This window comes from Aquarana catesbeiana, linkage group LG07 (assembly GCF_042186555.1).
Source record: "Aquarana catesbeiana isolate 2022-GZ linkage group LG07, ASM4218655v1, whole genome shotgun sequence".
Classification (NCBI taxonomy): Eukaryota; Metazoa; Chordata; class Amphibia; order Anura; family Ranidae; genus Aquarana; species Aquarana catesbeiana.
The window spans coordinates 154,428,875-154,450,153 of record NC_133330.1 but is presented as its reverse complement, the minus strand read 5'-3'; the positions used below and the strand labels follow the sequence as shown (position 1 = coordinate 154,450,153).

The following is a 21,279-nucleotide window of genomic DNA, read 5'->3' as shown; positions in this document are numbered from 1 at the left end:
TTGTGAATATTTTATGTTATTTTTTTGCCCTCACGCATACTATATTGTCAAGTATTTGCCGATTTTCAGACACAACTGTCATATCATTTCCTCTCCATACAAAAACAAAGTCTTTGTTCGTTTTTCTAATCGTTAGTTGGGTCAAAAATCGATGTTCGTTTTTGACCACAGTGATGGGAAAATTTGAAGGAGGAGCAGAATACTTCTTGGTGAAAGGAATTTTCAGACAGTGTATGCGAGTTTCGTTCAGAAATTACATTTATTTTTAAACTGAATAAAAATTTCACTTTTTTACAAATGACATTCTTTCATTTCAGCAAATGTACAAAGATTTTACGTATGAATATTCTTTTCCGCAAATCGATACAGTTCGCTTTTGATCCGTTTCTGCAGTGTTTTTTGCTGTGCGTTTTGCACATGCGATTTTGCTGTGATTTACGTTTTGCATTTTGTATGCTTTTGACAATTTGTTGCTGGGAAGATTAACCCCTTGCCGACCGGCTCACGCCGATATACGTCGGCAGAAGGGCTCATACAGGCATATTAACGTACCTGTATGTTGCCCTTTAAGATGCGGCATTGTGGGCGCATGCCCGCTGCGAGCTCCGCGAGTGTGATCGCGGGTCCCGCGGACTCTATATCTGCGGGGATGCCCACAATCGTCTCACGGAGAGGAAGAACAGGGAAATGCTAATGTAAACAAGCATTTCCCCGTTCTGCCTAGTGACTGATAGGGTTAGGGATTTGATTCAGAGTTCTTACTTAAATGCCTACGTGTAAAATCTGTTATTGAAATGCCTGCGTAGCAATATCTTATGAAACTAACCTTTGCCTGCTGACAACATTATTTTCGATGAAACTGCGTGTATTGTAACCTTTGGCTGCTGATACGACATTATTAGTCAAAAACTGCTTTTTATTATTTGATAACTATTTTGCACTTTGATATTCATGATTGTATAAACCAAATATATATAAGACCCAATAAAACAAGACAGTTATCTCACTGCGGGCTCATAGACCATGGAATGAGTCACAGACGAATTTGTCTCCGTGTTTATTCCTTTAAGGGTTAAGATTTGACAAAGCAATATAAACATAAAGTGACTTATTTAAAAGTCACATCTAACATTTTGGCGCCCGAATAGCAGGGACCCACCGGTGATACTACAAGAGGTGGCTGAGCTATGCTGACGGAACGAAAGGACAGGCATTCCGGGAACCACAGATCAAAAAAAACCTGGCCAGGTAAGAAAAAGCTTTATTTTTCTTATATTCTGTGCTCCCCTGATTTGTGCCTATCCGTTCTGTCAGTTATGGTTCTCCTGGTTTTAAAACACCAGCCTCTGTAGTGGTGAGTCTAGAATTTACTGCATATTGTGGTTTATATTGCTGGCATTGTTTTGTTTTTTTTGTTGTCTGTCTGTCTTGTTGAGAAAGTGAACGAGCCTTGCCTAGGTTGGTATGAATTGAAAGAATATCATCCCAATGAGCAGTGGAATGCGCCCTTACCTCGCAAGAGGACTTGAGGTCTGCCGCTTAAGTTTGATATTCAATTTAATTCATAAACCATAGGCGGGTTGAGAGTGTAAACCCTGTCTGCTCCAAAAAGCAGGGATAAGAGTGTATAAGAGGGACCCTAGATACGGGGAGGGTAATGAGGTCTCCATAAAGCCCGGAGATCTAGTCGGATACCTGGTCACTTTAAGGAATGCTTGTATATGTTGTAGCCGTCAGTCTGATCATAAAATTTTGTCAGTTGGCTAGCATATAAAGTAATTCGGTTTCAAGAATCTCATATAGGGGAGGTTTTTAGTATTCTGGCATCCTAGGAGGAAAAGGCAACGAGGAACTAGTGTAACTTGGTTAAGTGTTTTATATTGTACACTAAGTGTCCCACACGCTACCTAGGCTGGACTGTAAGAATGGGCCAGAGGAACACAAAACCCCATCAGGGAATTGTGGCACATTACACAGTGCCACAGATAATTAAAAACATCTGTGGGGAAGATGAAGCGCGGGACTTAAAGGATGTCCTTCGTAAATTTAAGGTGAAAGGAGCAGCGGGTTTAGACCCGGATGTATGGAGTGAAATAAAAAGGGACAGACAAGGAGAGGTGTTAGAGAAGCAATGGATGTGTCAGGTTCAATGCTTAATTAAGGTTTCAAACAGAGCAAAAGAAGAGGGGTGGAAATATAATCCAGATTGTGATGGTTGGGATATGAAAGCTAGAAGAACAAAAAATGTTGAAACCTTAAATAAAATTACTTCAACCATCCCACCCCCATACACTGATATAGAGAAAAATTCACATAAATCAGGGTTATATCCTGTACTTGAGGGTAGAGGATGGGTTTGCCAGATTTGTGGATCACAAAATCCCGAGTGGGCACAAGAATGCGTACATTGTGGAGCACAAAAACCTCACCCGGAACCAGTAGCCCCAGTGCACATTAGTACACGCATCGTAACAATACCCAATCCTGAACACGGGCATCCAGACCATCCAAATGCACCGACCACGGTTACTCGTAACATGGCCATACATACCTGGAAACCATGGTCGGCGGACACACTTATGGCTCTAATTCAGAACGCCCCAGATCCAGTAGCCAAGCCGGCTGCTTTTAGTAGATTTGTGACCCAGTTAATGAATACACATAGAGCGGCTTGGCAGGACGGGGAAGATTTGTGTAGACATAAAATGACTTTGACTATGTTCAATCAGTTTATGACAGAGATAGGTCCGCATAGACCTGTAGAACAACCCGATGAACACGGCAATTTAGCAGACGGACATGTTAGGCATATAGGCTCAAGGGCCCCCTTTCTTGCTTTGTTAAACGCTTTTTGTCAGGCAAAACAGCAAGAGAGAGGATCCACGTCACCCATGAAACAACTGCCAGGGCAGACGGTATCAGACTTTTACTTATCAATGGAAAGTATGATGGCAGACGAGGGAATGGATTTAGCACTGCCACTTACGATCCGAACCTTCAACAGACAGTTTATGGAAGGATTAATTCCACAGATAAGTGAAAGACTGAAAGCCTGCACACCAGAGTGGAGGGCAATTAGGGATAGAGGGGCGTTGTTACAAAAAGGCACAAGGTATAGAAGCAGATTTAGCAGAAAACAAAAGTCGAAAACATCCGGCAATCAATATGGTTGTAGATCCCCAAGACCCAAGCAGAGAGGTTCCTATCGCAAACCCCTTACTTGTTATTACTGTAACAAGACTGGCCACATCAGACGCCACTGCAGAAAGAGAATAAGGGATGAAGGAAAGGAGGGTGTTGATTACCCAGTTAATCAGAGGAGGAACTGGCCCAGGGACAACAATAATGGTGATGTTAGGCGACAGGGAGATGGTCCACGAGCATGACTCGCCCCGGTTTTAGAAAGATCCAAAACTAAGATGCTTAAGACTACTATAACGGTTGGTAATAAGAAAATCTCTTGTCTAGTCGATACAGGCGCTTCACGTTCGTTACTTTCTGATTCTGAACTACTCCCTGAGCAAGAATCACCTGACACTATATTAATAACTGGATATGATGGCATCTTAGCAGACGCCCCGCTCACAAAACCCTTAAAAGTTAAAGTAGGGAACCATATGTTCCTTTCACGTTTTCTGGTATCTAGAGGAGCCCCCACTAATTTACTAGGAGCTGACATTTTACAGAAAATAGGAGCTAACATTACCTATCACCCCGATGGAACTGTCACCTTAGCTATAAGGGATGATCAAGAACACATGGAGATGTGTAACCTGATACAATACCTGGAGGAGGAATCAGAACTGCCTGGTCAACCACCTCCAGATTTGGATCAGATCTTGTCCTCCCTTCCGGAAGAACTATGGGAAAAGCATCCAGCTGATGTTGGACTTTTGCCCATACCTCCGGTCACCCTACAGCTGATTCCAGGAGCGGTACTACCCCAACAAAAACAGTATCCACTCAGTGCACCCCAAGAGGCGGCCATTGAAATGCAGGTCCAATCCTTCTTAAAAAGTGGAGTTTTAAAAGAAGTAAAATCGCCGGCAAATACTCCTTTGTACCCGGTTAAAAAGAAAACGATAGCCGGTAGTCCGGTTAAGTATAGGATGGTCCAAGACCTCAGAGCAATCAACAAAATACTAGCCCCAATGACACCTTTAGTGCCCAATCCACATACGTTACTGTCACAAATACCCTCAACTAGTATGTACTTTACGGTTATAGATTTAGCGAATGCTTTCTTTTCTGTTGCACTTGCTGAAGAATGCCAACTATGGTTTGCATTTTCAATAAAAAAATCGGCAACTAACCTGGACACGCCTACCTCAGGGTATGGCGCATTCACCTACCTTATATTCACAAGCTTTGCAAACGGTGTTGGGAGAATGGGTACCACCAGATTCTTGTGTATTGCTACAATATGTGGATGATTTATTGTTATGCTGCCCTGACAAAGAAACTTGTTTGGCCACCACCCTTAATTTGTTGCGATTTTTAGCAGAAAAAGGTTGCAAGGTTAATAGGAAAAAGTTACAAATGTGTCAGGAAAAAGTTATCTTTCTGGGACATTGTATATCACAGGGTACAAGACATCTCACTGAGGAGAGGGTTCAAGTGATAAAGGGAATGTTACCCCCAAGGAATTTCAAACAATTGCGTATGTTTTTAGGTATTGTGTCATATTGTAGACAATGGATACCACATGCTAGCGCTTTGATGCAGCCATTATACGATTGTTTGAAAATTGTACCGTATGTGCTTACAGAAGTAGCTTATGAGTCGTTTATCACTTTGAAAAAGCTATTGATTTCTGCCCCGGCCATTGGTATTCCTGATTACACTAAGAAATTCAATCTATACGTTGCTGAGATCGCTGGACACGCCACAGGTGTTCTGACACAGGCACATGTAAAACAAAGACCAGTCGCTTACTTTTCAGCAGCACTAGATCCAGTGTCCAGAGGTTCACCGTCCTGTGTACGGGCGGTAGCTGCAGTGTCAATTATCATAGATAAGTCATCAGAGATTGTTCTAGACAATCCGGTTGTAGTGCATACCACACATGACATACATGCAATCTTGTCTCAGGTACAGCCCAAACACATTTCCATGGCTAGGCAATTAAGGTTACAGTGTACTTTACTCTTACCTCCAAATGTCACTTTTCAGCGCTGTACAACCTTAAATTTGGCCACCTTTTTGCCTCTTCAGTCATCAGATTTGGCAAGGGGGAATAATAGTGCTAATAAGGAAGGAGATAAGGACACTGACACTCTTCTGTTTGAGGAAGTAAATGAACATGATTGTTTTCAGCTCATGGAACAGGAGACAATAGGATTCCCACATGTTACAGATACACCAATTTTAAACGCTGAGCACACTTTGTACATAGATGGTAGCAGGTTTGCTGATGACAAGGGTAAATATCACACAGGTTATGCCGTAGTGACTGATACGCAGGTAATTGATGCACAGCCCTTACCAGCCCACATGTCAGCACAAGAGGCAGAATTAAAAGCTTTAGAACAAGCCCTAGAATACTTAAAAGGACGAGAAGGGAATATTTACACTGACTCTGCTTACGCTTATGGCGTAGCGCACGATTATGGCCATATATGGAAGGCTAGAGGTTATCTGACAGCAGCAGGTACACCTGTAAAACATGGAGAAGGGATTAAGAGAGTCCTGAACAATCTTCAAAAGGTTAAACGAGTAGCCATCATGAAGATAGCGGCACACACGAGCGCAAAAACAATTGAGGCAAAAGGAAATGCATTTGCAGATTTGACTGCAAAACAGGCAGCTCTAGGGGGAGGAAGCCCTGAGACCTTAGCAGCGGTAGAGGTGAGTATCCCAGAACCAACATGGCAGCAGCTGAGTAAATTACAGGAGCAAGCAGGAGAGAGCGAGAAAGATAAGTGGGTCAGGATGGGAGCAGCACCAGACCTTGACAATGTATGGAGGGAAGGGGGCAAAATATGCCTGCCTGCCTCTCTGTACCCAGCAATGGCAGCGGCAGTTCACCTACCCACACATGTCAGTTCCAATTCCATGTATAGGATTGTGAACCAAGGATGGCTCGCCCCTGGATTCAGTAGTACTGCAAGAAACTACTGTGAAGCCTGCCAAATCTGTCTCCTGAATAACCCAGGACAGAGAGTAAAAACCCCACGGAAACACCAGGTCCGGGCCCAATACCCCTTCCAGAGACTGCAAATTGACTACATACAAATGCCTAAGAGCGGCCCCTTTGAATTTGTTCTCGTGTGTATCGATTTATTCTCAGGTTGGCCCGAAAGTTATCCAGTAAAATCAGCTACAGCTAAAGCCACAGCTAAGAAACTGATCACTGAGTTAATACCTAGGTTTGGTCTTCCTGAAACCATAGAATCAGATAGAGGAACACACTTTACAGGAGAAATCATGCAGAATGTGATGACCATGTTAGGGGTTCAACAAAGTTTCCACACCCCTTACCACCCACAGAGTTCAGGATCAGTGGAGAGAGTAAATGGGACAATAAAGTTAAAAATACAAAAGGCAATGCAAGAGTTAAACAAGCCATGGCCTGAATGTCTGCCTTTGGCTTTATTCTCTATAAGGTACACTCCAACAGGAAAAACAGGATTGTCCCCATATGAGATACTTTTTGGTAGTGCACCTAGATTAGGTCTATACTTTCCACAGAGTATGCAATTGCAATGTGATAGTTTGACTGCATATGTAATACAATTACAACAACGTCTAACTAAGATCCACAAAAGTGTGTATTCTTCTCTTCCAGACCCTAATTCAATAGCAGGTACACATACTCTGCTACCAGGGGATTATGTATATGTAAAAAAACACACCAGAAAGACTTTGGAGCCAAGGTTTGAAGGTCCTTATCAAGTGCTCTTGACCACAGCCACTTCAGTAAAGCTGGAAGGAAAACCTACCTGGATACACGCATCACACTGCAAGAAACAACCCGAGAAAACAACATGATGAAATATCTACTTACATATTTTCTGTTGAAAGTTGTTGTTTTACAAATACATGCATGGACTCCTGGTATTAATGTAATTGAGGTAGAGGAAACAGCAAATTTTAAATGGGTTATAGATGATCCTAAAGTAGCAAATGATTCAGGATATGAGATGAATAAGTATTATGATGTAGGTAATTACACTGTTAAAGGACACAGGCGACCATTTCATATAGATGTAGGTATTGCATGGATACAGGCAGACCCACTCTCAGAAGTAACTATAACTTTCCAGTGGAATGACAATATGCGCTTTCCTTTCAATAACAGTAAAAATCATAGGTGCCATAAAATATCCCTTTCACAGACGTGGAAACAAGCACGGGAACGGGTGGTAGGACAAATGTACCAAATATTAGTCCATAAAGCAGGGGGAGAAAATATATCGGAAGGGATGTTCAATCTGACAGATATTACCGTTAATCAATCAAGTACTTTTCTCTGTGCCTCTTGGTGGAGGGAAGAGAGAAATGATGGGTGGTATTGGAATGCAGAGGCCTATGGATTTCACATACAAATGGAGGAAGAAGTAACGCCAATAATTGAATCTTCCATATTAACACCCGTACCAAACACTTGCATAAATGTATCAACATCACAACAGAAAACAAAAATAAAATTCAATATCACCTTTCCCCCAATACCAGAGTGTAGGTATAAACGAGAATGGTATGATACTCTATTGGGATTAACGGGTACAGGAATGGGAGTTTTAAACTCGGTCGAGATAGAAGAAATGAACAACAGATGGAAGCATGCAGGGGGACACATAGCTGACAGTTTGACTATTACAAGCAAATGGTTACCCACCACTTTTGAAACCCAACTGCAAGAAATACCCCTATTACAATTTTTGGGAGGGTTAATAAATCACACAATAGGAGCAGAGCTCCAGCTGTGGAATCAAAGTCAACAGTTTGTAAATTTCACACAGTGCTCTTTTAACCTTTTATCCTATCATATACAAATAAATAGGGCCAGGACTGAACTACAGTTGGGAAATTATCATACCTGGATGAAATACTTTAAAGGTCTAACTGACGATGGAGTATGGTTCCAAGTAAAAGGGGATAAGATAGAATGTGAGGAGAAATGGTGTGTAGGAAGGTTTGAAGCATACCGGGTAGCAGATGTAATGGAGATGTGTAAAATAGTGGTTATGCCACTAGTAATTAAAGACGAGTTTTGGTATCCAGAAATATATGGGAAATATGTAGATAAAGGAAACAGAACCCATGATTTAACTCTATGTGAAGGAACTAATAAGGGAATGGTATGTGGCAGGAGTTCCCCAGTATATGAAACTTGCTTGTTAAAATACCAAACTAGCATATGCAAAATGCAAAGAACACCAATAAATGTGAACAATAGATTCATAGAAATAGGACCCCAGCATATTTGTATAATTACTAATGACAACCGCACCATGTTAGCATTAAATAAATCGGCGCCATTTGCAGGATGTATAAAAAAGATTAAAATATTACAATGGGCTAACCACACCTATCTTTTTGAACCAGACGCCGATAAGGTATTCTCTTCAGTTTATGAGGTACATAATCTCACTGACACTACACCCTTTATAATTTCTTTAGACCCACTAAAACAGGTTTTGGAACAATCAGAGTTGTTAAGACGACACACAGAAACACTAGAACATACCCTACAGAATAACCTTGTATCTGCAATATGACACTGTCACTGATCACAGCTCCCTGTAATCGGGAGCGGTGATCAGTGTTGTGTCACACACAGCCCCTCCCCCCAACAGTTAGAATCACTCCCTAGGACACACTTAACCCCTACAGCACCACCTAGTGGTTAACCCCTTCAATGCCAGTCACATTTACACAGTAATCAATGCATTTTTAATTGCACTGATCGCTGTATAAATGTGAATGGTCCCAAAAGTGTCCGATCTGTCCGCCATAATGTCGCAGTCACGATAAAAAAAAAAAAAAAAAAAAAAAAAATCACTGATCGCCGCCTTTACTAATAAAAAAAAAAAATTAATAAAAATGCCATAAAACTATCCCCTATTTTGTAAACGCTATAACTTTTGCGTAAATCAATAAAAATAGAGAAGAATACGTATCTGCCTAAAAATGAGGGATAAAGATGATAGAATATATATATATATATATATATATATATATATATATATATATATATATATATATATATATATATATATATATATATATATATATATATATATATATATATATATACATAGCTATTCATTATAGCAAAAAATATTGCATTTTTTTCAAAATTGTTGCTCTTTTTTTGTTTATAACGCAAAAAATAAAAAACCGCAGAGGTGATCAAATACCACCAAAAATAGGATTTTTATAACAGCTTACCTGTAAAATGCTTTTCTTTGAAGTACATCACGGGACAGAGAGCCATAGTAGTTACTATGTGGGTTATAGGCCACCTTCAGTGGCACGCCCTAAGACAAAAAGTGCACTCCCTTTATAACCCCTCCCTTTATAACCCCTCCCACTACTGGGAGTACCTCAGTTTTGTAGCAAAGCAATACACGTCTATACCAAGAAGGGAGGGACCTCTGTGTCCTGTGATGTACTTCAAAGAAAAGGATTTTACAGGTAAGCTGTAATAAAAATCCTATTTTCTTATCGTACATCACGGGACACAGAGCCATAGTAGTTACTATGTGGGATGTCTCATAGCAATGCCAACCGAAGGGAGGGAGACACAACAAAAGTAGGGCACTAAGAGACTAGAGGACTTATACTGCAGCCAGCAGTACACTGCGCCCAAAGGCGATATCCTCATGACCTTTTACATCTACTTGATAGATTTTGGTAAATGTATAGGCTTAAGACCAAGTTGCGGCCTTGCAGATCTGAGCCATGGGGGCTTGGTGATGCACTGCCCAAAAAGCACTAACAGCCCTGGTGGAGTGCGCTTTAATATGAAAAGGAGGAATTTTCCTTTTTAAACCATAAGCTTGAACAATCACTTGACAAATCCATTTACAAATAGTAGATTTCAATGCTGCCTGTCCTCTTTTAGGACCGTCTGGCAATACAAACAAAACATCTGTTTTACGAATCTGAGCAGTCACTTTCAAATAGACCTTGACTGCTCTCACCACATCAAGAGAATGTAGCGACTTTTCTCCCACAGAACGAGGTTCTGGAAAAAATGAAGGCAGAACAATATCCTGGTTTAAATGAAAACCTGACACTACCTTTCCTTCGGTAGGAAATTAGGGTGAGGCCGCAATACAACCTTATCCTTATGAATAATAAAATATGGCTCTTTATAAGAAAGAGCAGCCAACTCTGATACTCTTCTTGCAGAAGATATGGCAACCAAGAATATTATAAGGCTGTTTTTGTAAAGCCAACAGAACTAAATTTAAGTCGCAAGGGTTCAGGGGTGACCTAACTGGGGGATTAATACACGTTACCTCCTGAATAAAATTACGAACCAGGGTGCGAGGCAAGTGGTCGATGAAAAAACACAGATAAGGCCGACACCTGGCCCTTGATAGTACTTAAGGCCAGCTTCATATCTAATCCCATCAGTAGGAATTCAAGGATCTTACCCATTACATTTCTGGGGTGCCAACCCCTGGATTCACACCAGGAGACATATGCCTTCCAGACTCTATAGTATATGACTCTGGAGGCCGGCTTCCTAGCATTAACCAAAGTAGAAAACTACTGAAGCTGACAGCCCACGATCCTTTAGAATGTGGGTCTCAATAGCCAAACCGTTAAATTTAGCACTTGTAAGGTAGGATGGAATACCGGACCTTGCGAGAGAAGGTCTGGCCACAGTGGTAGGGTCCAAGGGTCCCCTACCGCCATCCTTATGATCTCGGCAAACCAAGATCTCCTGGGCCACAAGAATCACCTCCTTCCCTTCTTGTTTGATCCTGCGAAGAAATAGCAGGTGCAGCAGAACAGGAGGGAACGCATAGATCAGTGAAAACTGATCCCACGGAAGGACTAAGGCATCTGTTCCGTATGCCATTGGATTCCTTGTCCTTGACACAAAGTTGTCGATCTTGTTGTTGAACCTGGACGCAAACGGATCCACGTCCGGAACTCCCCATTTTTGACATATTGACAGAAAGATGTCGGGATGAAGGGACCATTCTCCCGAGAACAATTGTTGGCGACTCAAGTAGTCCGCCTGCCAATTCTCTATCCCTGGAATGAAAATTGCTGATAAACAAGGAATGTTATTTTTTGCCCAAGAAAGAATATGATTCACCTCTTTCTGGGCCGCACGACTTCTCGTGCCCCCTTGGTGATTGATATAGGCCACTGCTGTGGCATTGTCGGATTAGATTCTGACAGGACAATTCCGTAGTCTGGACGTCCAGGCCTCCAGGGCCAGGCGTACTGCCCGAATCTCTAGAATATTGATGGGCAAGGTCATCTCTGATTTGGACCATTTCCCTTGGACAGACGCTTCTTCTAGGACTGCTCCCCAGCCCAGAAAGCTGGCATCTGTTGTTACCGCCTTCCAGGTAACTGGTAGAAAGGATTTCCCTTTTGGTGGTTCTGGGATATCAATCTCCAATTGAGGCTCTGATGTACATTGGGGGATAAACGCATTGGGAAGTCCAGAGCTTGGGCCTTCTTGTTCAAAGTTGACACGATACTGTTTTGCAGCAGTCTTGAATGAAACTGCGCATAAAGAACAGCCTCGAAAGAAGCCACCATCTTTCCCAACAAATTCATGCAAAGTTGAATAGAAGGATTCTTCTTTGTCTTGACCATCTGAATCGGTTACTTCATGGAACTGATCATTTCCTGGGGCAAAAACACCCTCTTCTGAGCTGTATCTATGATCAGCCCCAAGTACTGCAATCTCCTTGATGGTTTTAAGGAGGATTTCTCTAGGTTGAGAATCCAACCTAGATATTCCAGGAAGCTGACTGCGGTGATCAAAGTTTGGTTTAAGCGGGCTACCGACTGATCTATCAAGAGTAGATCGTCTAAGTTGGCTAGTATAGTTATACCATGAGCCAGGACCTTTGTAATTACTCGAGGTGCAGTTGCTAGACCGAAAAGGCAGAGCTACAAACTGGAAATGAAGATTTTCTACCTCGAAGCATAGAAATTTCTGGCGAGCGGGGAAAATCGGTACATTGAGATAAGCATTCTTGATGTCGATCGACGCCAGAAGTTCTCCCCCTTTTAGGATGGAGACTACTGACTGCATTGACTCCATGCAAAAAGAACGGATATTCAAAAACCGGTTTAGAGCTTTGAGATCTAAAATGGATCTGACATCCCCGTTTGGTTTTGGGACCATGAACAGGTTTGAATAACACCCCAAACCTTGCTCTTCCAATAGGACCACCAATATTACTCTGAGACAAGAGATGATCCAAAGCTAGAAAGAGAGACTTATTTTTCACTGGATCTTTTGGAACGTTTGATCTGAGAAAACGAGGAGGCGGGAACTCTCGGAACTTTAGTTTGTATCCTAGAGAAATTGAGGAAGCCACCTATCTGTCTTGACATTGTTCCTGCCAGATCTTTGAAAACTGTAGAAGCCTTCCCCCCACTTGAGCGAGCGGGGGCACACCTTCATAAGGAGGTTTTAGTATTCTGTTTTGGGGGTTTCTTCCCCCAGGTCCTTTTTTGGCCCTGGGACTGACCCTTAGGTTTACCTCTTGAACCTGACAGTGGAGGCTGTCGTGACTGCCTGGAGGCTGATGCTCATGGCACTGGAAAAGAAGCACGTTTAAAAGAAAAATGCTTAAACTTCTTTTTAACTGGTAAAAGGGAACTTTTCCCGTTAGAAATTCTTTGGATATACCGTATTTATCGGCGTATAGCACGCACAGGCGTATAACACGCACATTCATTTTAAGAGGGAAGTTTCAGGAAAAAACCTAAATTTTAAATAAGGAACTTTGAAGTAAAATAAGGGTCAGTGCCCATCTGCAGCCTCACCATTGCCATCAATGCAGCCTGATCAATGCCCATCTGCAGCCTCACAAGTGCCATCAATGCAGCCTCATCAGTCCACATCAATGCAGCCTCACCATTGCCATCAGTGCAGCAGCCTCACCATTGCCATCAGTGCAGCCTGATCGATGCCCATCTGCAGCCCAGAGGGGACAGGGAGGGGGGGGTGGGACGAGCGCCGACAGATTACATACAGTGAGAATCTCCTATGATAGACAGAACAGTGGTCCAATGGCGGCCCAGGAGACAGGAGTTCCTATTACAGAGGCCGCCAAGTAGACAGGAGATTTTCACTGTATGTAATCTGACGGTGCTTGTCCTGCCCCCCCTCCCTGTCCACTCCGAGGCAGCTAAAACTGAAGTATTGGCGTATAACACGCACGCACTATTTGCACCCAATTTTCATGGTGAAAAAGTGAGTGTTATACGCCAATAAATACAGTACTTATCCAGATCGTCTCCAAACAACCGTTCACCATGAAAAGGGAAACTGGCCAAGAGCTTTTTGCATGGCGCTTCGACTGACCAATTTGTCAACCACAGGATTCTACGCACATGTAGCAGCCCTAGCATGAGCCGTGAGGCCTGGAGAATAGAATCTTTCTTAGCGTCTACTGTAAAACACAACGCTTCTGATATCCCGGCAAACACCTGGGCCTGCTGATCAGGAATAACTTTGAGTACCTCTATAAACTGGTCCTTTTTACGGACTGAGATACTCCGATCGCTGCTAGTGCAGGTTGAACGACTGAACCTGCCAGCGCAATATAGTTTTTAAAAAGGAATTCCAACTTCTTATCCGTTGGATCCTTTAGCATATGAGCATTGTCTACTGGACAAGTCAGATTTTTATTTCCAGATGATAAAGCAGCATCAATTGCTGGCATTCCCCATTTCTTATAAAACTCTTCCTCCATAGGATAAAAGTATTGAAAACTTTTTCGGAGGAAAAAACTTTATCTGGGTGCTCCCACTCAGAATACATTAGCTTCCTTAGCCATGAATGGATAGGAAAAGAATGAACAGATTGGGGAGGCTTTAGTGAACCCAAACCAGAAGTGGCCACAGCGACCGACTGCGTTATTGGCAGTAAAAATGTGGAGCAGACCAATTCAGTGAGAGACTGTACCAACAATCTTTCCTGCGAACCTGACACTTCCGTATCAGGATCTTCAGAAGAAGACACTTCAGCCTCTTCCTGGTCCTTTGAAAGGAATTCATCAACTCTTGCTCCTCAGCAATAGGGTCCTGAGCAATGGATGGGGACCTGCTGCTCTTAGTCCCACTCTGGGATGCAATTAAAGCATCCATTTTTTGCTCCAAGCTTGAAATGGTTGAAGAAAAAAAAAACCTTAGTGATATACACAGGGGCTGCAGTGTTAAGAGCAGCTGTAACACTTGCCCCTCCTGATGGCTCATTCTGACCAGCCATATTACTCTCAGGGGAGGATGCCATCTTTTTTGCGATGGTTCTAGGCTTCCGTGCGACTGTAGCAGTCCTTTAGAGCCATTTTTTTAAGGTGTTTTTCACCCCCCTTCCGACCATAGCCCAATGCACAAAGCAGAGGTACTAACAGAAGGAATGCATCCACTGCTTGAGCAACAGTCCAGCCCTGTCGCTGCTATTAATGCTCAGCCTGATTCAGTAGTAAATGTGTTAAGAGGAATGCCTGTGTCACCAAACCTCTTATATGCCACCTTTGCTCGTGTCCCTCCTGCAGCATGTAACAACACAAATGAAGCCTTTTAAAACATACCTTCCCGCACTGGACGTTGGAGAATGCCAATGGCACGATAAGCCCCCCTCGCCAATGGCCCTTCTCCTCTTTTTTTAAAAAGAGCTCTTTCCCGCTCGAGCGCGCGGGCTCCTGATCTTACGGGATCCACAGGGAGGAAGGGGAAATGGCGAGGGGGGTCTGAAAGCCACCAAGCGGCTTGCATTCGCGACGTTGTTTTGGTTTTTTTTTTTATATTCTTATGGCGCTCTTTCCCCGAGAAGAGGGGAAGAAAAAACGGCATAGGGGGGCGTCTGGTGGGGAGAGGGAACTCCCCCCAGACTTACCAGAGGTCTGCTGCTTGACTGGAGGAAGAAGAACTACTGTTTCCTAGGCACAACGTGGGCTTTCTGAGAAGCATGAGATGGTAAGTGCTCAATACAGCCTCCAGTGGTGACACATAGGCATGACAACACTTACTAAATTTAAAGAAGAAATTAAAAAAATGTCTTAAAAAACTCCACTTACCTTTCCCGCCGCAGGATTTTCTGTGGTAAACCAACAGACCCAATCTTCACCCTTCACGGTGGGTTCCGTTAAACCTTCAGGAGCTGGGGATCCTCGAGGAAACCCGCAATTCTGGACCTGTAAAAGCACCACCGCCAGTAAAAACTTTATGGCCTTAATACCAAAAAGTACTGGATCCCGGGGTCCAGCTCTCCAAAAAGAGAAGCGTTACAAGCAAGACCTCGTTTCTTCGGATACGAGGCCCGGGTACCATTCAATTCGGCCAAAAAGACACTTTGAATGGATCCGGCTACATGACTAGCCCCAGCAAGGATTGCTCCAGAAGAGCTCAGCACAGCACATCTTTACTCGTGACCAACACCTTAGACACTGGCGAAAAAAACTGAGGTACTCCCAGTAGTGGGAGGAGTTATATAGGGAGTGCACTTTTTGTCTTAGGGCGTGCATCACCTGAAGGTGGCCTATAACCCACATAGTAACTACTATGGCTCTGTGTCCCGTGATATACAATAAGAAAGAAAGCTCTATTTGAGGGGAAAAAAGGACTTCAATTTTGTTTGGGAGCCACGTCGCACGACCGCGCAATTGTCAGTTAACACAGTGCTGAATCGCAAAAAACGCTCTGGTCTTTGGCCAGCCAAATGGTCTGGGGCTGAAGTGGTTAAAAAATGCAAATTGCTGCAAAAATGCACTACACGCTTTTCTGCAGCTTCTCCATTGAACCAAAAAAAAAGCACCATTTTGCATTGAAAAAAGTCCTTGACCCTAACCAAATAGGCAGCGTCTGGGGGAAAAAAAAAAAAAGCATAGATGCGATCTGTCATTTTCTCATCTCTGCAAAGCAGGGCACATATTTAACCCCTTGATCTCCCCAGATGTTATCCCCTTCCCAGCCAGTACAATTAATACAATAGTATTATCACTGATCACTGTATTAATATGGTTGTAAACCCTTACAGACCACTTTTGCTACAGGTAAGCCTATAATAAGGCTTACCTGTAGTTACCCAGGATATCCTAAACCCATGCAGGTTTAGGAGATAACCTCTGTATTTGCATGTGCCGACGTCATCGGCACATGCGCACTGAAGCAAACTGCCACTGGTTCAGTGAGAGTGCCGTTACCGGCGGCTCCCACGCGCATGCGCGACATCATCACGGCTCCGGCCAATCGCAGCGCCAGAGCCGCGATACCCGGAAGTAACCCCCGGAAGTGATGTCGCTAGCTGGTGTTGCGTACGGGCACTGCAGCGAGGGCTTCGATCTCAGGTGAGTATTACATAATGAGCTAGTATGCTATACATACTAGCCCATTAGGGGTGTGGAATTTAATCGCCGCATCGATGCATCGCGATTCGGGGGTCCCCGATGCGGCATCGATGCAAGCCCCCCGAAGAATCGATGTCGGGTGTGACGTCATCCCGACTTGCCCCGCCCCTCCCGGAAGTGTACTCCGAGCGTTTTTTCTCAAAATGGCTTTTGCTATTAAATGCAATAGTAATCCATTCAGTGGTGATCGCTGTATGTGTTCTTTTTTTAAATATATGTAGCTTCAAACCTCGTTTTTAGTTGTGTATATAACTGTATATCCCGGCGCTCATGTGACTACTCGGTCCGGCCCGCCCCTCTCCTCTCTGTCTCTCCTGACGTCAGCCTCGCCCGCCTCTCTTCTGATCTGATAGCTACAGTTGGTGGGCAGGGCTGAGAACTCCCACTGACGTCAGGAGAGTCAGAGAGACCTGAGACTGAGAGGAGAGCGATGCGGGCTGGACTGAGCAGTCACATGACCGGCTTATACAGTTTTACACACAGACTAAAAAAAACAAGGTATGAAGATGCATATATTTAAAAAAAAAAAAAAAAAAAACACACACACACACACACACACACAACGATCACCAGTTAATGGATTACAATTGTATTTATTAACAAAAGCAGTTTTGACAAAAACAGTTATATATATTTACACAGACTGAAAAATAAGATATGAAGCTGCATAAATTTTAAAATGCAGATACAGTAGTGGGCACTTAATGGATTTTAACTACATTTTTCTTACCACACAGGTATTTTAACAGCTGTATGTAGAGTACAAGTGTGTTTGTATTCTACTTACACTGTCTCCTACATGTGCTCTGTGACATTATTTCTCTGCGCCCCCCCCCCCCCCCCCAGTTTGCACATTCCACTGTGTTAACTCCTAGTGTGCTGGAAGGTGCAAACAGGGGAGCCCAGAGAAATGTCACAGACACAGTACAGGAACTTCACAGGGCTGTTTGTCAGTTGTGGATTGTAATCCCTCCTGACCTTCCAGCAGCCGTGTGTGTGAATTCCTGTACCTTGTAGTGCACTTGATTAGTGCACTACCTAAAGTGGAGTTCCACACGTTTTTTAGTTTATTAAAAGTCAGCAGCCACAAAAAGTGTAGCTGCTGACTTTTAATAATCAGACATTCACCTGTCCCACGGTCCATTGATGCGGCCACATGGAGCCTCGCTCCTCTCCCTCTCCTCGGCGCTGTCATCTACTGTGGGCAGTGACACCCGCCCGTGACAGCTTATGGCTTCACAGCTGGGTGCAGACTGCACGAGCTGCACTGCGATCTGCCATTGGCCAGCCAATCTTCTGGGACCCAGAAGATCGCTGGCAGGGAGGGGCCGCCTAGTAAATTTTTTGTTTAATAAAAGTCAGCAGCTACAAAAAAAGTGTATCTTCTGACTTTTAATAAAAAGACACTCACCTGTCCCACAATCCAGCGACGTGGCCACCCAAACCCTCCATTCTCTCCCCTGCCTGTCCACGGCGCTGGCAATACTACTGTGGGCATCCGGCTGTGACAGCTTGCAGCTTCACAGCCGGGTGCGCATGTCTCACTGCGCTGTCCTGCTCAGCCGGGCAATCTTCTGGGAACTGTGATGTGTCCCAGGAGATTGCAGGGAAGAAGGGCCGCCTAGGCAGCCCAAGCGGAAGCTCGTCGGTAATCGTGATGCATCGCGGAATCGAATCGAATCGTTGACCAGATAATCGTAATCGAATCGAATCGTGAGACCAGTGAATATGCGCACCCCTATAGCCCATTATGCCTTTGTCTTGCAGGTGTTAGGTTTTGGTTTTTTTTGTTTTTTCAAAGTAGATTTACAACCACTTTAACCACTTCAATACCAGGCACTTATCCCCCTTCCTGCCCAAGCCAATTTTCAGCTTTCTGCGCTGTCGCTGTTTAAATGACAATTGCGCGGTCATGCTACACGGTACCCAAACAAAATTAAAAAAGACCGAAAATTTTTAAAAAAAATTTTGAAAAAGTTTTGCTTTTGTTATAAAATTTTGTAAAAACAATTATCTTTATTCCATATTCAATCCATGATAAAAACAGCAAAAGTCATCCACTCAGACAGGAGATAGCAATAGCTAACGCGTTTCACATACAAAGATGCTTACTCATAGCTATGAGTAAGTATCTTTGTATGTGAAACGCGTTAGCTATTGCTATCTCCTGTTTGAGTGGATGACTTTTGCTGTTTTTATCATGGATTGAATATGGAATAAAGATGATCGTTTTTCAGAGTGCAGCAGTCCGGGATTTTCTTGTTCATACAGACTTGTGCACAGTCTGCACCTGATACTCATCAACTGATATGCAGCACTGATGGGCATTGATAGGCGGCACTGATAGGCTGCAAAGACGGGTACTAATGGGTGGCACTGCTGGGCACTGATAGGCATCCCTGGTAGCACTGGTAGGCATTGTGAGTGTGCACTGATTGGCAGCTGCCTGGGCACTGGATTGGCAGCTGCCTTGGCACAGATTTGCATTTCCCTGGTGGTCTGGGGGGGGCATACCTGGTGGTCCAGTGTGGATGGCCATCCTGGTGGTCCTGGGCGGGATCCGAGGGGAGGCTGCACTGATAAACAATTAGCACAGATCCCCCCCCCCCGGTCAGGAGAGCCGCCGATCGGCTCTCCTCTACTCGCGTCTATCAGACGCGAGTGGGGAAAAGATGATCAACTGTTCTTCCTGTTTACATCGTGATCAGCCGTGATTGGACACGGCTGATCTCGGTAAAAAGCCTCTGACGGAGGCTCTTTACCACGTGCTAGGTGTAGCGGTGTGTCAGACTGACACACTGCACCACTGATCGCCGCGATGCACGCCCCCATGGGCGCGCGGCGGCTGTTATCCTGCTGGACGTCATATGATGCCCAGTCAGGATAACGCAACCACCGCTCGGCCGTCATTTTGCTATAGGCCGGGCAGGAAGTGGTTAAGGTACCTGGTGATGTCAGTTAGTAAGTTCCCCCGGCGTCTGCTGCAATATCACAGTCCCATTATAAGGAATTGATCACCACCATTAGTAGTATAAAAAAAAAATAAAAAAATTTCTAGAGAATATATATATATATATATATATATATATATATATATATATATACACACACACATATACACACACACATTAAATAAATTAGTTTTTTTTAATCAGAAACATGTAGCAGAATAAATTTGGGCCAAAAAAAATTGATATAAAGTCTGCTTGGGTACAGCGTTTGAAGACCACACAATTACTAGCTAGACCCCTTTCACACTGGGGCCGCCCGTGCATTAGCGGTAAAGCGCTGCTCGTTTTAGCGGGGCTTTACCACTGTTTAAGCAGCGTTTTTTGTCCGCAAGGGGGGGGGGTTGCGCTTTTAACCCCACTAGCAGCCAAAGGGGTTAAAAATGCCCAGGTTGCGGCGCTTCAGAAGAGCTGCCCATTCATTCCAATGAGCAGAGGGGGTGGAGGAGCGGTTTATACAGCGCTCCCAAAGATGCTGCTTGCAGAACTTTTTCTAACATCCCCCAAGCGCCCCGCCCCAGTGTGAAAGCCCTCAAGCATTCCCATTCGGAAGGCAGTTTTCAGGCGCTATTTCTAGCACTAAAACACCTGAAAACTGCCTCAGTGTGAAAGGGGGTCTAAAAGTAGCGGATTGCCACGTAGCAAAAAATGGCCTGGTCATGAAGGGGGTAAAACCTTCCGGAGCTGAGGTGGTTACTTTACCTTTTCTGGATGTGTTTTAGCTGGAGCTCTGCTTTAGGAAAGTTACCAGACTACATAAGTGAAGTTGGCGAGTCATAGCTCTACACATGACTGACTTCACCTACCACATACCAAGACACCTCAGCTGAGCTGACATTCATAGAGTACAGGCGACTCACCAGAACAGCGGCAGCGTTAACTACAGGCATCTTCTCAAACGGCCGGAGAGCGGCCATAACCAGCAATGCCCCCACCCGGGTGTCACACTGCACTAAACCGCGCCATTTACATTCAAGCTTCTATTCCTGTCTAGAGCGTGCGCGTCCTTGGCGCTGTACAGGAAGAGGGTACGTGCACGCGCTCGCTCCTGATTGGCTGCTTGTGCTCTGTACCCTCTCGGAGTGCTGGTGACCGGGAAGCCGCCGAGACATGAGTGCAGCCGGGGAGAGGAAGGTTGCTGGGCCGGTGGCTCTGTGAGGCGACCAGGTAATATAAATAGCGGGACTACATTTTCTCTTCACGGACAGCGCAATGTTGTGTGTCTCTGTGTGAAGTAGTGTGAGCATGTCGGGTACCCGGCCGTGTGTACTGTGAGAAAAAGGAGCTTCCACCTGTGTCGCAAAGTACAGCAGGCTTTCCCACCTGTTCTAACATGGAGCATCCCTTGTAAAAAGTCTCAGGAACAAAGTTCTATCTATACACCCAGCATACTCTCAGCTGGAATACACTAATAGAGGGAAGGAAAAGGAAATGTTAGCTACTTTGTGTGTCACACTAAAGACCCGTACACGCTATAAGAAAATCGGGTGAACGTTTTTATCTGAGCATTGATCGTCCGATTCTCTGATAGTGTGTACACAACTTTCTACAGCCCATTCTGACCTTCCAAAGGAAAACTTCCGAAGGGACAAATTCCAAAATTTTCCTTCTACTTGAACCGAACAAACGCTTTTCGCGTAACCACTTCAGCTCCGGAAGATAATTGCGTGGCCGTGCGACGTTGTACCCCAACAAAATTGACG

General features: G+C 44.1%; 2 protein-coding genes across 8 annotated transcripts in view; one reads left to right on the top strand and one right to left on the bottom strand.

Moving 5' to 3' along the window:
* The window catches only part of CENPM (centromere protein M), a 194,921-nt gene extending 174,310 nt beyond the window's left edge, over positions 1 to 20,611 (bottom strand). The window contains exon 1 of one of the 3 annotated variants that reach the window (XM_073592751.1): positions 20,437 to 20,611. In XM_073592751.1, coding sequence (XP_073448852.1) covers positions 20,437 to 20,493 — 57 coding nt within the window. In that variant the 5' untranslated portion in view covers positions 20,494 to 20,611. The remainder of the gene's footprint in view (positions 1 to 20,436) is intronic. The other 2 variants (XM_073592753.1, XM_073592752.1) reach the window with 2 other exon arrangements.
* Positions 20,590 to 21,279, top strand: part of ATRIP (ATR interacting protein) — a 275,160-nt gene continuing 274,470 nt past the window's right edge. For all 5 annotated transcript variants that reach the window (XR_012235293.1, XR_012235292.1, XM_073592749.1 and 2 more), the window contains exon 1: positions 20,590 to 20,743. The gene's annotated coding sequence lies outside the window, so the exon portion shown is untranslated. The remainder of the gene's footprint in view (positions 20,744 to 21,279) is intronic.